Source organism: Bidens hawaiensis, unplaced genomic scaffold (assembly GCF_021521415.1).
Source record: "Bidens hawaiensis isolate Kalapana, Puna unplaced genomic scaffold, B.hawaiensis_p1.1 tig00020322_1, whole genome shotgun sequence".
Taxonomy (NCBI): domain Eukaryota; kingdom Viridiplantae; phylum Streptophyta; class Magnoliopsida; order Asterales; family Asteraceae; genus Bidens; species Bidens hawaiensis.
Window position 1 is genome coordinate 14695 of NW_027493088.1, and position 15558 is coordinate 30252.

The window sequence follows — 15558 nt, forward strand, 5'->3', positions numbered from 1 at the left end:
ACGCGTCGATTTTGTTTAACACACACACACACACACACACACACACATACTACCTCCAAGGAGGGATAATCAAGTCTAAGGAAGGTTGTTCAAGTTCTTAGGAGTTGGATTCAAGTGCTCAAAGTTCAAGATCTCCTTCCTAGGCGAAATCCACCTATCGTGAGCATATATCTAACCTAATCTTTTATTTGCATACTTAATATTAATGTTTATGTTATAAGTGTTCACCCAAGTGTAAAACCAACAAGAAATACTAATAAAGTGTACATGACTCAAAATTATGGATATAACACTTTGTTACTTATACTTAAATCACAGAACATAGATCTAGCAATATGTGCTTGAAGGATTGACATATTACCAACTCAGGCAACCACCGGAAATGGGCCTTCGTACCTACGAACAAGTCCTTTGTGGACCTTCCTTAGGGACTTGAACTAATTTGGTACGAGTTTCACCATGACTTGGTCTCCAACTTGGAACTCTACATGCCTTCGTTTATCGTCGGCCCATTTCTTCATTTTCTTAGCTTCTTTGTTGAGAGAAGCCCGTGCTAAATCAGCTTTCTCGTGCCATTCCTCCAAACTTTTGTACCATTTCCTTCGTATGATGCCGCTAAGGCATTCTGGGTAAGTGGCTGGCGCCCCGTGACCAGCTCAAAAGGACTTTTCCCCGTAACTTCACTCCTCCGCATATTATAAAAAAATTGTGCAACATCAAGGAGCTTCGCCCAATCCTTTTGATTTGCACTTACATAGTGTCGGAGATATAACTCCAACAAGGCATTAACCCTTTCGGTTTGCCCATCAGTTTAGGGGTGGAAGCTGGTTGAGAAGCTTAAGTCAGTCCCCATAATCTTAAACAGCTCACACCAGAACTTCCCAGTGAATCGTGGGTCTCGATCACTAACAATGACGTGCGGAATCCCCCAATACTTGACCACATGCTTGAAAAACAGCCTTGCCGTTTCAGCAGCAGTTACATCGGCAGGTGCAGGGATGAAGGTTCCGTATTTTGAGAACCTATCAACCAACACAATAATGCTCCCGGAGCCTTCAGACTTGGGCATGCAAGTAATGAAGTCCATGGAAATGCTTTCCCATGGCCCTTTTGGAATGGGTAAAGGCTCCAACAATCCTCCGGGTTGGCGTTGTTCGATCTTGTCTTGTTGGCAAACTAGGCAAGTTCGAACATACGCTTCATCATTGTAACACCCTTGGCAAACACAACATCGTCCCACTCTAAGGCTATCCCACATCGGCCATGGACAAGAGAGATCCTTGGTTCATAAATAATGTCCTGCCTCTTAACATCACCAACGCGTTTTGGGAAGTCTCCATCTGGGCAACCAAAAACAAATCCGTGAGCTCTTCGGGGCAGAGCGAACATTATTGGTGGTACGAGAGGCCGGGGTGTTACAGATGGTATCAGAGCCACTCTTGTGCCGTTCGGGATGATGGGACATGCCTCATCGAGGACGATGAGTCCAAAGGGGGGTTGTTTGTAACACCCTTGGCAAACACAACATCGTCCCACTCTAAGGCTATCCCACATCGGCCGTGGACAAGAGAGATCCTTGGTTCATAAGTAATGTCATGCCTCTTAACATCACCAACGCGTTTCGGGAAGTCTACATCTAGGCAACCAAAAACAAATCCGTGAGCTCTTCGTGGGCAGTGCGGACAATATTGGCCGTACGAGAGGCCGGGGTGTTACAATCATCATCCTTTAGACGTGGCCAATAAAATGTACCTTCGATAAGTGTCACCGTTCTTTTAACTCTAGGATGCCTAGCCCACAAGGAATCATGATACTCCTTCATGATTTTGCGCCTAAGAGCACCTCATCTTGGTACAAAAAGCCGATTTCCTTTGGTGAATAACAACTCGCCTTTCACCTAAAAACGAGTTGTCTTGCCTTCTTGGGCTAAGGTGAAGAGATGCTTTGCAAACGAATCTTCCTTTAAACCTTCCTTGATTTGGTCTTGGATATCAAATGTGGGTCTAGTGATGGCAGCAAGTTCAGCTTTTCGACTTAGTGCATCGGCTACCACATTTGCTTTTCCCGGCTTATACTCCAAGACATAATCAAACTCCGCAAGGAAGTCTTGCCATCTAGCTTGCTTTGGACTTAACATTTTTTGCGTTTGGAAATAGCTAGTGGCAACGTTATCAGTTTTGATAATGAACCTGGACCCGAGAAGATAATGCCTCCAAGTACGCAAGCAGTGTACCACGACCGTCATCTCCTTTTCTTGCACCGTATACTTCTTCTCGGTGTCATTAAGCTTCCGGATTTCGTATGCAATCGGATGTCCCTCTTGCATAAGGTAGGTGATGATGTGGCAGTTTGTGATGGTTTGCTGTTGTGGAAGAAAATGTGAATTTTTAAGAAAAGTTTGGAATCTGACGTGGCGCTGATGTGACGGTTTTTGAAGGTTTATTGTTGTGGATACTCTAAGATTATTGTTTGAACAATTATCCAAATGAAAAGTGTACATAACCTAATGAACAAAATCAATGTAAAAGATATGATCTATGAAACATCATTATCACCTATAGCTTAAAGTTACCAACTCATTTTTTCTCATTTCTATTAACATTAGAGACCAATGATCCCTCACTACAACCATTCCATTTCTTTTGTCATAACCAAAACACTCATCTACACACATTTTTTGTCTCTAACTCGGCCCTCTTTCCTCTCTTCCATTCACCATAGCCAACACACAGCTACACAAACATAATACATACATATGTGAAATATATACAAGTATATAGACACAAGACTTGGAGGTTATATAAGAAATTAAATGGGTTCACAAAATCTGGACCGGAACCGATTGGTACCGGTACGGTACCGAACTGAATATTTCGGTACCGGTACCAAGAATTAGGGATTTTCGGGATCGGGACCGGTCGGTACGGTACGGTACCATGCTCATCCCTACCTATCATAACATATATAGTAACTATAAGAATCGAATATCAATCCGTGGACATGCACACAACTCCTAAAACTAAATCTCTATCAATATCTAGTCGATCAATCAAAGTGATGGAATCAATGATTAATACTAACATAATTCACCAAACCAAACAATTAAGACCATGTATCGTGGTTGATGATTAGTTAATAAAAAACAATGCCATGTCATAGACACATGCCACGTAATATTAACTAACCAACTAAAGTAACAAACGTTAAGTGTTATGAATTGACATGTCACTGACACGTAGACCACGGAATAAGAATATTTGAATGTATTTCCAATTTTGCTCTTACAAGAACCAAAGTAAAAAACCTACAAACATAGACTCGTCTCTTTGAACAACAAACAAACATAGAAAAAGCGGCCGGAGGTCCGACACAGTCCGATGACGAATCAGAAGCAGCAGCTTAACCCCAACTGGGCTCAGCTCCGACAAGTAACTACCTTTCTTTCACTTTCTTAACACACGTAATCTTTTCACTTAATGTTTCTAATTAACTTTTGTGTTTCAGAAATTAGGTCATCGGCCTGAAGTATCTTCGAACAAATCACGAACACAGACCCAAGAAACCATCTTAGGTTTGTGATTTCACTCAACCCAGTTGTTAATTTGTTATCTAATTGTCTTATTATTATTACTTTTTTTAATATTTGTATAAAAACTTGCAGGAAAACGTAAAGAGAGGTCTGATAATGGGAATGCTAATATTTGTATAAAAACTTGCAGGAAAACGTAGGAGTTCTTACTCCTACTTCATCAGCCTCAAGGTATATATATTATACAACTTTTTTTAAAACACTTGTTTTTGTGCAAAAAGTGTTGAAATTGGTGTGTGAATGAATTGAATGAACACTAACCGAGCATGTTTGTGTTTGTTCATTTAACTTTAACCGAACAACTGATTGAAGTCATTGAGCACGAACAATTAAATGAACACGGTTTTCTTGTTCGTGTTTTTAAGAAATAAAGTGTGTTTGTGTTCGCTTATATTCGTTCATTGATAGTATAAACGAACGGACATAACTGATATAGATGAACAAGCATAGCTAAGTAAACACCAATTAAAGGTAAACATGAACGTAAATATGTTGGGCCTAAAAATTTAGACACGAACTTAAGCAAAACGTAAAGTAATTAAGTAACATACATAAACGAGCGAATGAGCCATATGCTGATTTTCGTTTGGTTAACTAAATGCACAATATAATTTGCTCATGTTTGTTCGTTTATCATATTAACGAACATAAGCGAACTTCCCAGAGAACGATTCACGAATAGTTCACTGAAAGTTCGGGTCGTTTACAGGCCTAGTGTTAAATAACAAGAGTTCGTAAATATTATTGTGTTTTATGGGTTCCATCAGTATTTTGCTCTTAGCCCAATTAGGGTGTTTGGATGTGTGTTTTCAATATTGTAATTCATTTAGTTATCAGCTATTACTTTCAGCATCTCCAAATCAGTTTTAGTTAACCATGAATAATTATAAAGTCAGAATAACAATAACTTTTAGCCATACACTCAAAAGTGAAGTCATTAGATCCAGTTAAACACACATTCAAACACCCCCCTTAGATGGTTTCACATTTCAAGATTCATAATGTCTTCATTACTGTTGTTAATTAGTCGATATGTTTATGCAATTTAATTTAACTAATTAGCAATTTGACAGTATTACAAACGAGATCGCCATGGATTGTGAAATGGTTGGTGTCAGCCCGCTAGGAAACAAAAGCGCGCTTGGAAGAGTTACATTGGTAATTTAAATTTATATTCATTCATATGTAATAACATTGTCTGTCATTGACTTAATGGTCAAAGGTTGACCCTAAAATGGATATGCATGCAAGTAAACCATTAAACATGTTTTGATGACAGGTAAATAAGTGGGGAAATGTTGTATATGATGAGCACGTTCGTCCGGTTGAGCGTGTGGTTGACTTTCGTACTCAAATAAGTGGCATCCGACCCCGTGACTTGAAAAAAGGTTCTAACTTTGTCTATTTAATTTGGTGTTTTACGTGCATATTCATTACTCTTGTAAGTTATTGCATTTTTCGGATCCACAACTTGAATTTGTAATTAACTGGACTTATAATGCTTTTTTCAGCGAAGGATTTCCGTATTGTTCAGAAGGAAGTGGCAGAAATGATCAAAGGCAAGATTCTTGTTGGCCATGCGTTGCGAAACGATCTTAAGGTTAATATACAAATTACAATAATAATATAATTTGTGTTAAATACGCAAAAACATATTATTGTTATAATATATTTTTTTGAATAAAGTGTTTCAATGTGTAATTTATTCTTTTTGTTTTCTGCAGGCGTTGTTATTAAGTCATCCAAAGACGGATATACGAGACACTGCAGAGTATCAACCGTTTCTAAAGTATATTATATTACAAACCTTATTTTTGATAATTTATATTCAAATATGAGAAAATAGCTTTAATTTATCCCTAATCCTTTTATACGACACAGAGATGGGCGCAGCAAAGCACTTAAAAATCTTGCAGCCGAAGTCCTTGGTGTCAAGATTCAAAATGGCGAGCATTGTCCTGTGAGTTTCGTTGACTTATGAGAACGGGTCAAAGTGGGTTGTGTTTTAGGGTCAAATAAAGAAAAACATGCACAAAGTCTATGATCCACGCAACCTGCTAAATTGTTTTATTCATATATATTTCAGTTACTATTGTCGTAATTTTGTTTTGTAATCATAACTAACACATGCTTAATAGATAGAAGATGCTCGTGCTGCCATGATGCTTTATGTTATGAAAAGGTGGGAATGGGAAAAAAGTGTGAAAGATTTAGCAAAGATGAAGTTAAAGCAGAAGAAACGGAAACCGAAGAAAAAGAAAGTTTCTCTGAGAAATGAAGGTTCACCTGCATCTTAGAAGTGTCATGAATACTTTCTTTTTGAAAGTTCTTGTGGCGGCATCGTGTGGAGGTCATGTCTAGAGGAAATCGGTATCTTATTGGAAACTGGTGATATTGTTTCTCCATTGATCAAGAATTTAGATCAATTGTACAACATTTAATAGGCTGATTGAAGCCAAAGTTTTGTTAAGCTAAAACTCAATTTTTTGTTCGGCGGATTTATGTATTACACCTAAAGCAACATGAACATAAGACTATATGGTGGTTGTAGTTTATTGTATGTTTTGTTTACCAAGAGTTTTGATTTTGCGTTTGGCTACCTGAGTGGAGACTTCCTAGAAGGTTATCAAATCACTAGATTACCCCTTTGAGCTCACTTAATTATGAAGTTCTCGTCTCATCCACAACAAATGTACCCAAACACAAGATATTCAAGTTCAAGCATATGTTTAAGCCTTAACATCTCTTCTGTCGACATGAGATTGTGTAGAGCTTTAAGGTGTTATAACCCAATTTAAAAGTTATATAGGTTTGGTGAGACCATGAGACATTTATTTTTTTAATGTAAAATTGTTTCTTAACTATAAATAATATCTTTTTTTTAAAAAAAAATCGGATATTATTTTTTAGTATATTCATATTTTATTGGATTTTCATGTAAAATATTTGGTGAGATTGATTTTTTAATTTAAAGGTATTATAGCCCGTTTAACGGCCATCTGGGTATGGTGAGACATATACCCATGAATTCAGGTCAAATGTATGGGAAACGTCCATTTACAAATAAATCAATCTGGCAGCTTAAGAAAATATAGCGAACAACCATAGAAGTTTTTAAAGGGTTCGGTTATATATATATATATATATATATACATACTAGTTTTTATCCCCCGTATTACGGGGGTTGTTTTATATTATTTGTTCTAATATTAATTTTTTTTTTGAATTTATATTTTTTTATTGTATAAAAGTTAATAATATACTTATTGTTTGATGATAAATTGTTTCACAAATAAATAAGATGTTATAACTTGGTTTAAAAGCTATATGGTTTTGATGAGACCAAGACCCGTTTATTTTTTTTACTATAAAATTGGTTTTTTTAATTATAAATAATATTTATGAAAGTTAATAATATACTTATGGTTTGATGAGACCCAATACCCGTTTTTTTAACTATAAAATTGGTTTTCTAATTTAAATAATATATATATATCTTTTTTAAAATAAATAAGATACTAATTTTTAGTATATCCTATTTTATAGGATTTTTACATCAATAATTTGGTGAAAACAATTTTTTATTTAATGAGATGTTATAACCCGTTTAAGGAATATCTGGGTTTGGTAAGACCCATACCCACTAATTCGGGTCAAATGCATGAGAAGCCTCCATTTAAAACTCAAGCAAATCTGGTGACTCCAAAAAAAAGGGGAGCGACCACATCACGACACATATGATTTTTATGTTTTCGTTTATATATATTATAGATTTAAGATATTAATCAAAATCAATCAAAAATTTAAAAAGTTTGAATAAAGAGGTTAAAAGCAATTTGATATTTAAAAAAAAAAGATGTTAAATAATTATCTGTTATCTAATAATGAGAATTTGACGAGTTTAATTTTTGGGTTTTAATACTTAGGTTTTACCAACGATGCCTATACCGTAACGAACGTAACCAATACTAACCAAATTCGCGTCGACTCATCGTCAATGATCGTGTTTTTCCAACGCTCAGGTTTCAAAGCTAGGGTTTTACCAACTGTCATGACATGACGCGTCGAGTAAAACACCAGTTAAAAAGACACATTTGTGTAATTTAATTAGTGTGATTTCGGGACTGTATTTGCAATCTTCAAAAGAATAAGGACGAAAACCTACAAAATCGCTGTGAATGACAAGTTTAACCAAATCCGAGTAAAACGCAAGCAATTCATTCGTAACAATTTACATTACACCGTACTTTGTTCGTCTTTCCGATCCACGAAACAAAAAAAAAAAAAAAAAAAAACTCCTGTTTAGTTTCAAATACACTTGTTCGTTGTAATTGTTGTTTAGAAGAATCCAGCAGCAATTGTTGCTCACTGGTTTGTTTAACGTAATCCAATCAAACCAAATGGGAAGACCACCCAGTAACGGAGGTCCTTCTTTCCGCTTTACTCAGGCTGAGGTCATCTTTCTCTCATACTCACTAATTGTTGTTCCCAATTTCGTTATGCTTTTGTTAGTTTTTAAATCCCTAATTCATTATGTATGTTTCAAATTAGGTTAATAATAATAATAATAATTATAATAATGGTTATTGGGGGTATTGTATTTGCCCTAAAGATGGGAATTATAATGTTTATCTGATTAGTTTTTGTATATCTTTAAGTTTCAATATAATAATAAGATGACTACTCAGCACCTGCTGCAAAGATTATGTTTTTCACCAAATTCATGTGGAATGGAATCTTGCCTTAGGGCACAACAGTCTTTTTGTCATAAAATATATCAGACACATTGAAGTTTTAAGTTATAATCTATATCATACATAATCTTTTTAACAAATTAGTACTAGTAACTATATCTTTTTGTTATTTTTTTAATGTTTATTTGGGTTAAAGATGGACATTATAATGTTTATGTGATTAGTTTTTTTTATATATTTAAGTATTAATATGATTAGACGAGTCATCGCCTGCTGCAAAGATTATGTTTTTGACCGTCTGTCGTTCAAGTAATTGGTAGATTTAGTCTTTAATACCAAAAGGCACCACATTCATGTGGAATCTTGAGTGCTTTTGTTAGTTTTAAAATCCCTAATTTGTAATGTTTGAAACTAGGTGTAGTGAATACCGTCGGTTTCGGTTATTAATAAATTCTGTTATTTTGAATGGTTATTGGGAGAATTAAAATTGTCCTTAAGATGAAAGTTATAATGTTTATATGATGTGTAATTGTATGCTTTGGATTTTCAAAATGATAATATGAATCATCACCTTGCGAAGATTATGTTTTTGAACATCTGAGGTTCAACAAATTAGTAGAATTTGTCTTTAATACCGAAGGGTGCCAAATTCATGTGAAATTATGGCTCTTTTAGGTGAAAGGTTCATAGTTAAATAAAATTTGATGGAAAATATTACATATAGAGGTGCTTAATACATGTCATATTTAATCTTTTAACAAATTGGTACCAATAACTATTTTTCCTTCAAAGATTGCGGAAATGGAAGCCATATTGCAAGCACACAAGATCGTAATGCCTGAAAGTAATGTTCTTGTTTCTCTAGCTGAAAAATTCAGGTATATAACTATTTGAATTTTTAATACCAAGCTTAGATTTTTGGGCAATCTTTATAAAATCTGTTAATGTCACGTTGGATATGTGTGCGTAGTAAGTCTGAAGAACGATCGGGGAAAATAGAAGTACAAATGAAACAAGTGTGGAATTGGTTTCAAAATAGACGATATGCTATCAGAGCCAAAGCAGCGAAAGAACCAGGGAAGATAAATGTGACACCAATGGCTCGAGATGATTCATCTACGGTAAAAGGTGTACCTCAGGTTACACAACCACATGCTGCTTCTTTAGGTGAGTTAAGCTTGCACTTTCTGCAGTATTTGTTGTACATAACTTACACACGTTCTTGATAATGCAGTTAATGTTAGATCTTTGCCTCAAGTACCACAACATCCAACTGTTCCTTCAGGTAGAGCTGAATAGATTTTATTATGAAATTTTATATTCATCTGTTGAGTCGTTGACTAATTTGACCTTTGGTCAACTCAGCTTCGGTTAGGACTTTCCCACAAGCACCCCAGCAGCCACCCACTTTTTCAGGTGGGATAATATTTTTAGGTTTATTTATCATTTATTTTTTAATGAAATTGAGAAATTTAGGTTTTTAAGTTATGAATTGGATCAGTTCAAGGTGCAGGGCGGGTGATGGATAATTCTCAGATGGAATATGAAGCTAAGTCTGCTAGAGATGGTGCATGGTTAGTACATAGACACGTGTAATTAATGTGTATAATGTTATGTAACAATGTTAAATCTTGGTTATTTTTTTTTGTAGGTATGATGTTTCAACTTTTATATCACATAGGTCTCTTGACACGGGTGATCCGGTAATTATATAACATAATCAATGCGTTATAGTATATCCATCTGATTTCCATGATATATCTCATATGATTTAATCACGTTGTCTTATGTTATTCAGGAAGTTTTCGTACGGTTTGCTGGTTTTGGAGCTGAAGAGGATGAATGGGTTAATGTAAAGAAAAATGTGAGACAAAGGTCTCTTCCGTGTGAAGCATCTGAATGTGTAGCTGTTCTTCCTGCTGATCTCATCCTTTGTTTTCAGGTGATAATTATTTATATTATATTAAGAAATCAGAATCTGGTTCTAAAAACAGTTGGATTTTGTAGGAAGGAAAAGAGCAGGCTCTATACTTTGACGCACATGTTCTGGATGCACAAAGAAGGCGACATGATGTAAGAGGTTGTCGTTGTAGGTTTTTGGTGCGCTATGATCATGATCAATCTGAGGTGTGTAACTACATACATATTTTAATAAGATTTTTTTTAGAAAAAGTTAGTTACTATAGTATTTGTTTTTAAATTTCCAGGAAATAGTGGCGTTGAGGAAGATATGCCGTAGACCTGAAACCGATTATAGGTTGCAGCAGCTTCATGCTGTGAACGAGTCTATTGCTGCAAACCAGAACAAAAATGGCGCTAATAATAATAACAATCATACGGTTAGCACTTTGAGAGTCTATCCTCCAGCTGAAGTGCAACCGAAGCAACCAAAAGTGGAATCGGTGGCCCCATCTTTGCCACCTGAAACACCACAAAAACGCCAGAGGCTAGATCCAACGGTTCCACCTGAAGGATCACAAATAGAGTCTAAAGTAGAACCTGTGACGGCTAATGCACCACAAAATCAACAAACAGCACCTACCACAGTATCTGCTACATCTGACCAAACATCACTAGAGCCAGAAAAGTTGCAGCCGGCGGTGCGTGTTCCATCAGCACATGCAGATGAAGTACCAGTTGAGTTGCAGAAAGTACAACCCTTGATGCCTGATTCTATAACTGAAGAGCATAATAAAGCTGAACAGGTCTCTACAGGTGAAGTAACTGAAGCAGTGGGACCTGTCACTCAACCATCAGCTGAACCAGTGGTCTCTGGCTCTTCAGTTGAAGTACCTGCAGAATTGCATGTACAACCTGATGTGTCTGACCAACCTCATACGAGTGCACTAGAGACTAAATCTGAGGAACCCATGTTGGTTTCCTTAGTTAATGAACCTGATGTGGTTGAGGAGGCAATGGAAGCCAAAGCTAACCCTGTGGTGACTGTTTCTAGTACTGATGCTAATGTGTTTCAGGAGGCTAAAACCGAGGAACACGTGGTCCCTGTTGAATCTAATGTGTCTCAGGATACAACAGAGGCTACAACAGAGCAACCTGTGGTGCCTGTTGAACCTAATGTGGCTCAGGAAGCAATAGACACTAAAACAGAGGAACATGTGGTGCTTGTTTCTAGTAATGACACAAACATGGTTCAGGAGGCGAAACCAGAGGAACCTGTGGTGCATGTTGACTCTAACGTGACTCAGGAGGCTACAACTGAGGAACCAGCGGTTCTTGTTGACTCTAATGTGGTTCAGGAGGCTAAAACTGAGGAGCCTGTGGTGCCTGTTGACTCTAATGTGGCTCAGGAGGCTACGACTGAGGAACCGTTGGTACATGTTGACTATAATTCTATTATTCAGGAAGCTCTAACCGAGCTTGTTGACCCTAATGTGGCTCAGTGGGCTACAACCGAGGAACTTATGATGCTTGTTGACTCTTACGTGATCCAGGAGGCGAGATTTGAGGAGCCTGTTGACTCTAATGTGGCGCAGCAGGCTAAAACCGAGGAACCGGTACCTGCAAATAATCCTATTGTGGCTGAGGCTGATAACGAGGACAAACATGCAAATGCTGCAGAGAATGTGGGAGATGATAAAGGCGGAACCTTGGACCTCACACCAGAAAATGATGCTGTAGCTATGGAAGAAGGATAGTTTAGAAGATGGTATAATTACATTCTACTTGATGCTCATGTCATCAAAGTGTTTAGCTATAGTAGGTTCGGCTCTGATTACTGGTTTAATTCTTTGTCTAGTTCTTATTGGAGTTTATTGAAAAAATATGTAACAAACTTATTTTGGTTTGCATTGTATGTAGCGGACTACTTTTTAGCATTTAATGTATCAACTTTTATCTAGTTAATATATGGAGCAATTAACTTGCCATAATTTCTAGGTAGTCTGCTGCTCGAGGTATCGGACTCTAAATAACCCCGACACCAGTCCAAAGTGTTAAGTGGCAAGGAAAGTTCATGAACCTGCTTACATGGCAAGCGAACTACTTGAATTCGTTTCAAGTGGCAAACGGAGTCTGCATGTCTACTTTTCTGGCTAGCAAACTCAGGCTCAGTTGAGCGTGCACTTTTTATTAGTGGATTCGCTATCTAGTGGAACCTCCCTATAAACGTTATCAACTGATTATGAGTATGTCATTTTGTACCGTATAGTAAAGAATTTGCAGTTTTACGTAATAACCCCATTTACGTATGGTAATTTACCACCCGATATGATTTAACAAGAAATCGACCGATAAATGCCATGGTGATAACGTTTGGCGAAGCCAAATAGTGCAATTTGTGTTGAAACAAAGCGAAAAGGATACACAAAATTCATGTTCGTATGTAAACGTATAATAAAATTTTTAATTGTGCAACTCAGTTTGGGAAGCGCTAATCCGAAACCACTTGTTAATGGAACAGACCCAAGTTCTTCAAATCAGTTTTATATTTGAATGATATGATTAGACTACTCTTTAGAAACACCCGTATAAGGCTATATGGGGCGTTTTTTTTTTTTGGGGGGGGGGGGGTGTCCTTAGTAGGACCCAACCCAAAATCCGCTCATTAAGAAGAGCAGACTTATTCCAACAATTCCCATGTATGGATCCCAAAAGTTCTCCTATAAACACTTGTACATTATCTAAATCACCTATACATAAATTCAAATTCTCGCATGTTTTGATTAGAAGAAAAAAATTGTGTTTTGATTAGAAGAAACACGTTACTATAATATAGATGTAAAAAGTGAGAATGTCTTGGAAGTATATAAACAAACACACAAGTGCTATACATTTATATAGTTGAAGAATAAATATATGTTTCAAGGAATCAATGAATGTCTAATGTAACATGTTAAAGAGTGTTTTTAAGGTAATGGATATGAGCAATAACCGAACATTTAACCAAACCAAATAAAAAACTGACGAAATTAAACCGAAATTAACTAAAAAACGGTCACCGGTTATTTTTTTGTACCCCGGCTAATCAAAATTAGCCGAACCATTTATATTTTCATATATTTTTAGTTTTTATACCTCTGTTTTAGGTATTTCATGTTTTATAGTACCATTTTTATATATATACCTCACCGTATTATGTATGTGTATCTATATTTTATGTATTATATATATAGGGGATGGTTCAAGAGAGAAATGATATTATTGTAAAAATGTAAGAAATGAATATGGACCACTAGTTTTGTTTTAAGTGCTAAATGCTTAAAGCTAAATAAAGAAAACATTAATTATTCTATTTCTTCAATTAATATAACTAATAAACCATAATACTTATCTATTTAATTAATATAACTAATTAAATTATTATAATTAGAAAATATTAAGAACTAATTTATTTTTATAACTTACTTTTTGTTTATTGAATTTTTATCCTACACAAGTATAATTTATTCATATATTATAATTTCTTTCTATCTAAAACTAATTTCTTCCAGCTCAATATATTAATATCCATCAACACATACTTACATTATGATTAATAATACCAAAAAAACTATTTTACATGTATTTGCATTAGATATCAACAAAAAACATACAACCTACACAAAAACGGATAATCTACACTTTGTTCTAAGAATAAGAATAAGACAACATATAACCTACACACGAAAAACATTTAACCTACACACAAAATTCATCATCAATAAAATATGCACGCACACGAAAACATTTAACCTACGCACAAAAAACATATAACATACACACGAAAATTTTATCTTACGCAAATACAATTTATTCATACATTAATTTCTTTTCAAAACTAATTTCTTCAAACTCAACATATCAATATCCATCAACAAGTAGTTACATTGTGATGAATAATACAAAAAACTATCTTACACATGTTTGTATTAAATGTCAATAAAAAATATACAACTACACAAAAACATATAACCTACACTTGTTCTAAGAATAAGAAAACATATAGCTTACATACGAAAAATATATGACCTACGCTATGTGTAGGGTATGTGTATCTTTGTGTAGTTTATATAATTGTTGATGTCGAATTACATATGTAAGTTATATGCGTTTTGTATGTTGTACGTTTTTATCGCTCAAAACAAGTGTAAGTTATATAACTCTGTGTAGGTTGTACATTTATTGTTTACATTTAATGGACACATTTGTATGATATTTTTTTATTATTATTTATGACAATAATTTTTATAGCCATACCGATTGAAAAAAAATATATTATGTTTTGATATTAAGTGTTAAAAAACATGCTAATAAATGAGTGGAAATTATTTTTTTAATATAAAGAATAGTATTATATGAATAAATTGTATTTATGTTGAATAAAATGAAGAATGTGTAAATAAAAAATAAAACTAAAATAGTGTTTTTATCTTTTTAATTATTATAGTTAAATTAGTTAGATATATTAATTAAAGAGAGATTTATTATGGTTATATTAGTTGTATTAATTGTAGAGAGAGATTGCATTTATTGTTGCATTTACATCTTTTTTATTTATTTTTAAATATTTAAAGCCTAAAATAAAATTAGTGGCTCATATTCATTTCTCTTATTTCTTGCAATAATTTGATTTCTTTCTTGAACTTAAACATATATATATATATATATATATATACAGATTTGCTTGATTTTTAAATGGAGGCTTCTCATGCATTTGACCCGAATTTATGGGTATGGGTCTTACCAAACCCAGATATTCCTTAAACGAGTTATAACATCTCATTAAATTAAAAATTATTCTCACCAAATTATTGATGTAAAAATCCTATAAAATAGGATATACTAAAAATTAATATCTTATTTATTTTAAAAAAGATATATATATATATATATTATTTAAATTAAAAAACCAATTTGATAGTAAAAAAAATAAACGGGTCTTGGGTCTCATCAGACCATAAGTATATTATTAACTTTAATAAATATTATTTATAATTAAAAAACATTGGGTCTCATCAAGCCATAAGTATATTATTAAATTTCATATACTAAAAAAGTATAAATGCAAAAAATAAATAAGTATTAGAACAAATAATATAAAACAACCCCGTGATACGGGGGATAAAAACAAGAATATATAAATATATATAATAAATTAGAAGTTTGGCGACGTTGGACAACGATTGGGCCACTTGGCATACTCTGGTTGGGCTACATAATTTTTATTGTTTTTCTTTTGTTTTATATTGAGAATTAAATGGTTATTCGCGTCCTCTCACCATATGAGACCGACTACGCTCGGGTTTTACCGGCATGTATGTTTTAGTTCTGATACCG

The 15558-nt window shown here is 34.5% G+C and overlaps 2 protein-coding genes and 1 long non-coding RNA gene across 5 annotated transcripts; all 3 read left to right on the forward strand.

Annotated features, from left to right (window-relative positions):
* The first annotated feature begins 3316 nt into the window (after positions 1-3316).
* LOC143560269 (uncharacterized) lies at positions 3317-3697 on the forward strand. The gene is made up of 3 exons (XR_013140091.1): positions 3317-3428; positions 3505-3571; positions 3662-3697. It is a non-coding gene; the product is annotated as an uncharacterized LOC143560269 (long non-coding RNA).
* Positions 3698-3737: 40 nt separating this feature from the next.
* On the forward strand, positions 3738-6031 carry LOC143560270 (uncharacterized). The gene is made up of 7 exons (XM_077048605.1): positions 3738-3760; positions 4663-4747; positions 4869-4977; positions 5101-5189; positions 5314-5378; positions 5471-5549; positions 5728-6031. The coding sequence occupies exons 2-7, from the start codon at positions 4682-4684 to the stop codon at positions 5884-5886; spliced, it is 567 nt and encodes a 188-aa protein (XP_076904720.1). The 5' UTR covers positions 3738-3760; positions 4663-4681; the 3' UTR covers positions 5887-6031.
* Positions 6032-7750: 1719 nt separating this feature from the next.
* LOC143560305 (uncharacterized) lies at positions 7751-12152 on the forward strand. Of its 3 annotated transcripts, XM_077048634.1 has the most exons (11): positions 7751-8043; positions 9076-9161; positions 9254-9450; positions 9518-9568; positions 9649-9699; positions 9785-9857; positions 9935-9986; positions 10082-10225; positions 10291-10410; positions 10491-11615; positions 11736-12152. In XM_077048634.1, exons 1-11 carry the CDS (start codon positions 7990-7992, stop codon positions 11937-11939), a joined length of 2157 nt encoding a protein of 718 aa, XP_076904749.1. In that variant the 5' UTR covers positions 7751-7989; the 3' UTR covers positions 11940-12152. The 3 variants fall into 3 exon arrangements, with proteins under 3 accessions (XP_076904749.1, XP_076904747.1, XP_076904748.1); XM_077048632.1 differs by having other exon boundaries at positions 10491-12152; XM_077048633.1 differs by having other exon boundaries at positions 9797-9857; positions 10491-12152.
* Positions 12153-15558: the final 3406 nt, after the last annotated feature.

Coding starts and splice junctions, on each gene's coding strand:
- LOC143560270 (XM_077048605.1), top strand. CDS start 4,682: ATGGATTGTGAAATGGTTGGTGTCAGCCCGCTAGGAAACAAAAGCGCG. Junction 4,748..4,868: donor CGCTTGGAAGAGTTACATTG/GTAATTTAAATT, acceptor TTTTGATGACAG/GTAAATAAGTGGGGAAATGT. Junction 5,550..5,727: donor AAAATGGCGAGCATTGTCCT/GTGAGTTTCGTT, acceptor CATGCTTAATAG/ATAGAAGATGCTCGTGCTGC.
- LOC143560305 (XM_077048632.1), top strand. CDS start 7,990: ATGGGAAGACCACCCAGTAACGGAGGTCCTTCTTTCCGCTTTACTCAG. Junction 10,226..10,290: donor ATCTCATCCTTTGTTTTCAG/GTGATAATTATT, acceptor TGGATTTTGTAG/GAAGGAAAAGAGCAGGCTCT. Junction 10,411..10,490: donor ATGATCATGATCAATCTGAG/GTGTGTAACTAC, acceptor TTAAATTTCCAG/GAAATAGTGGCGTTGAGGAA.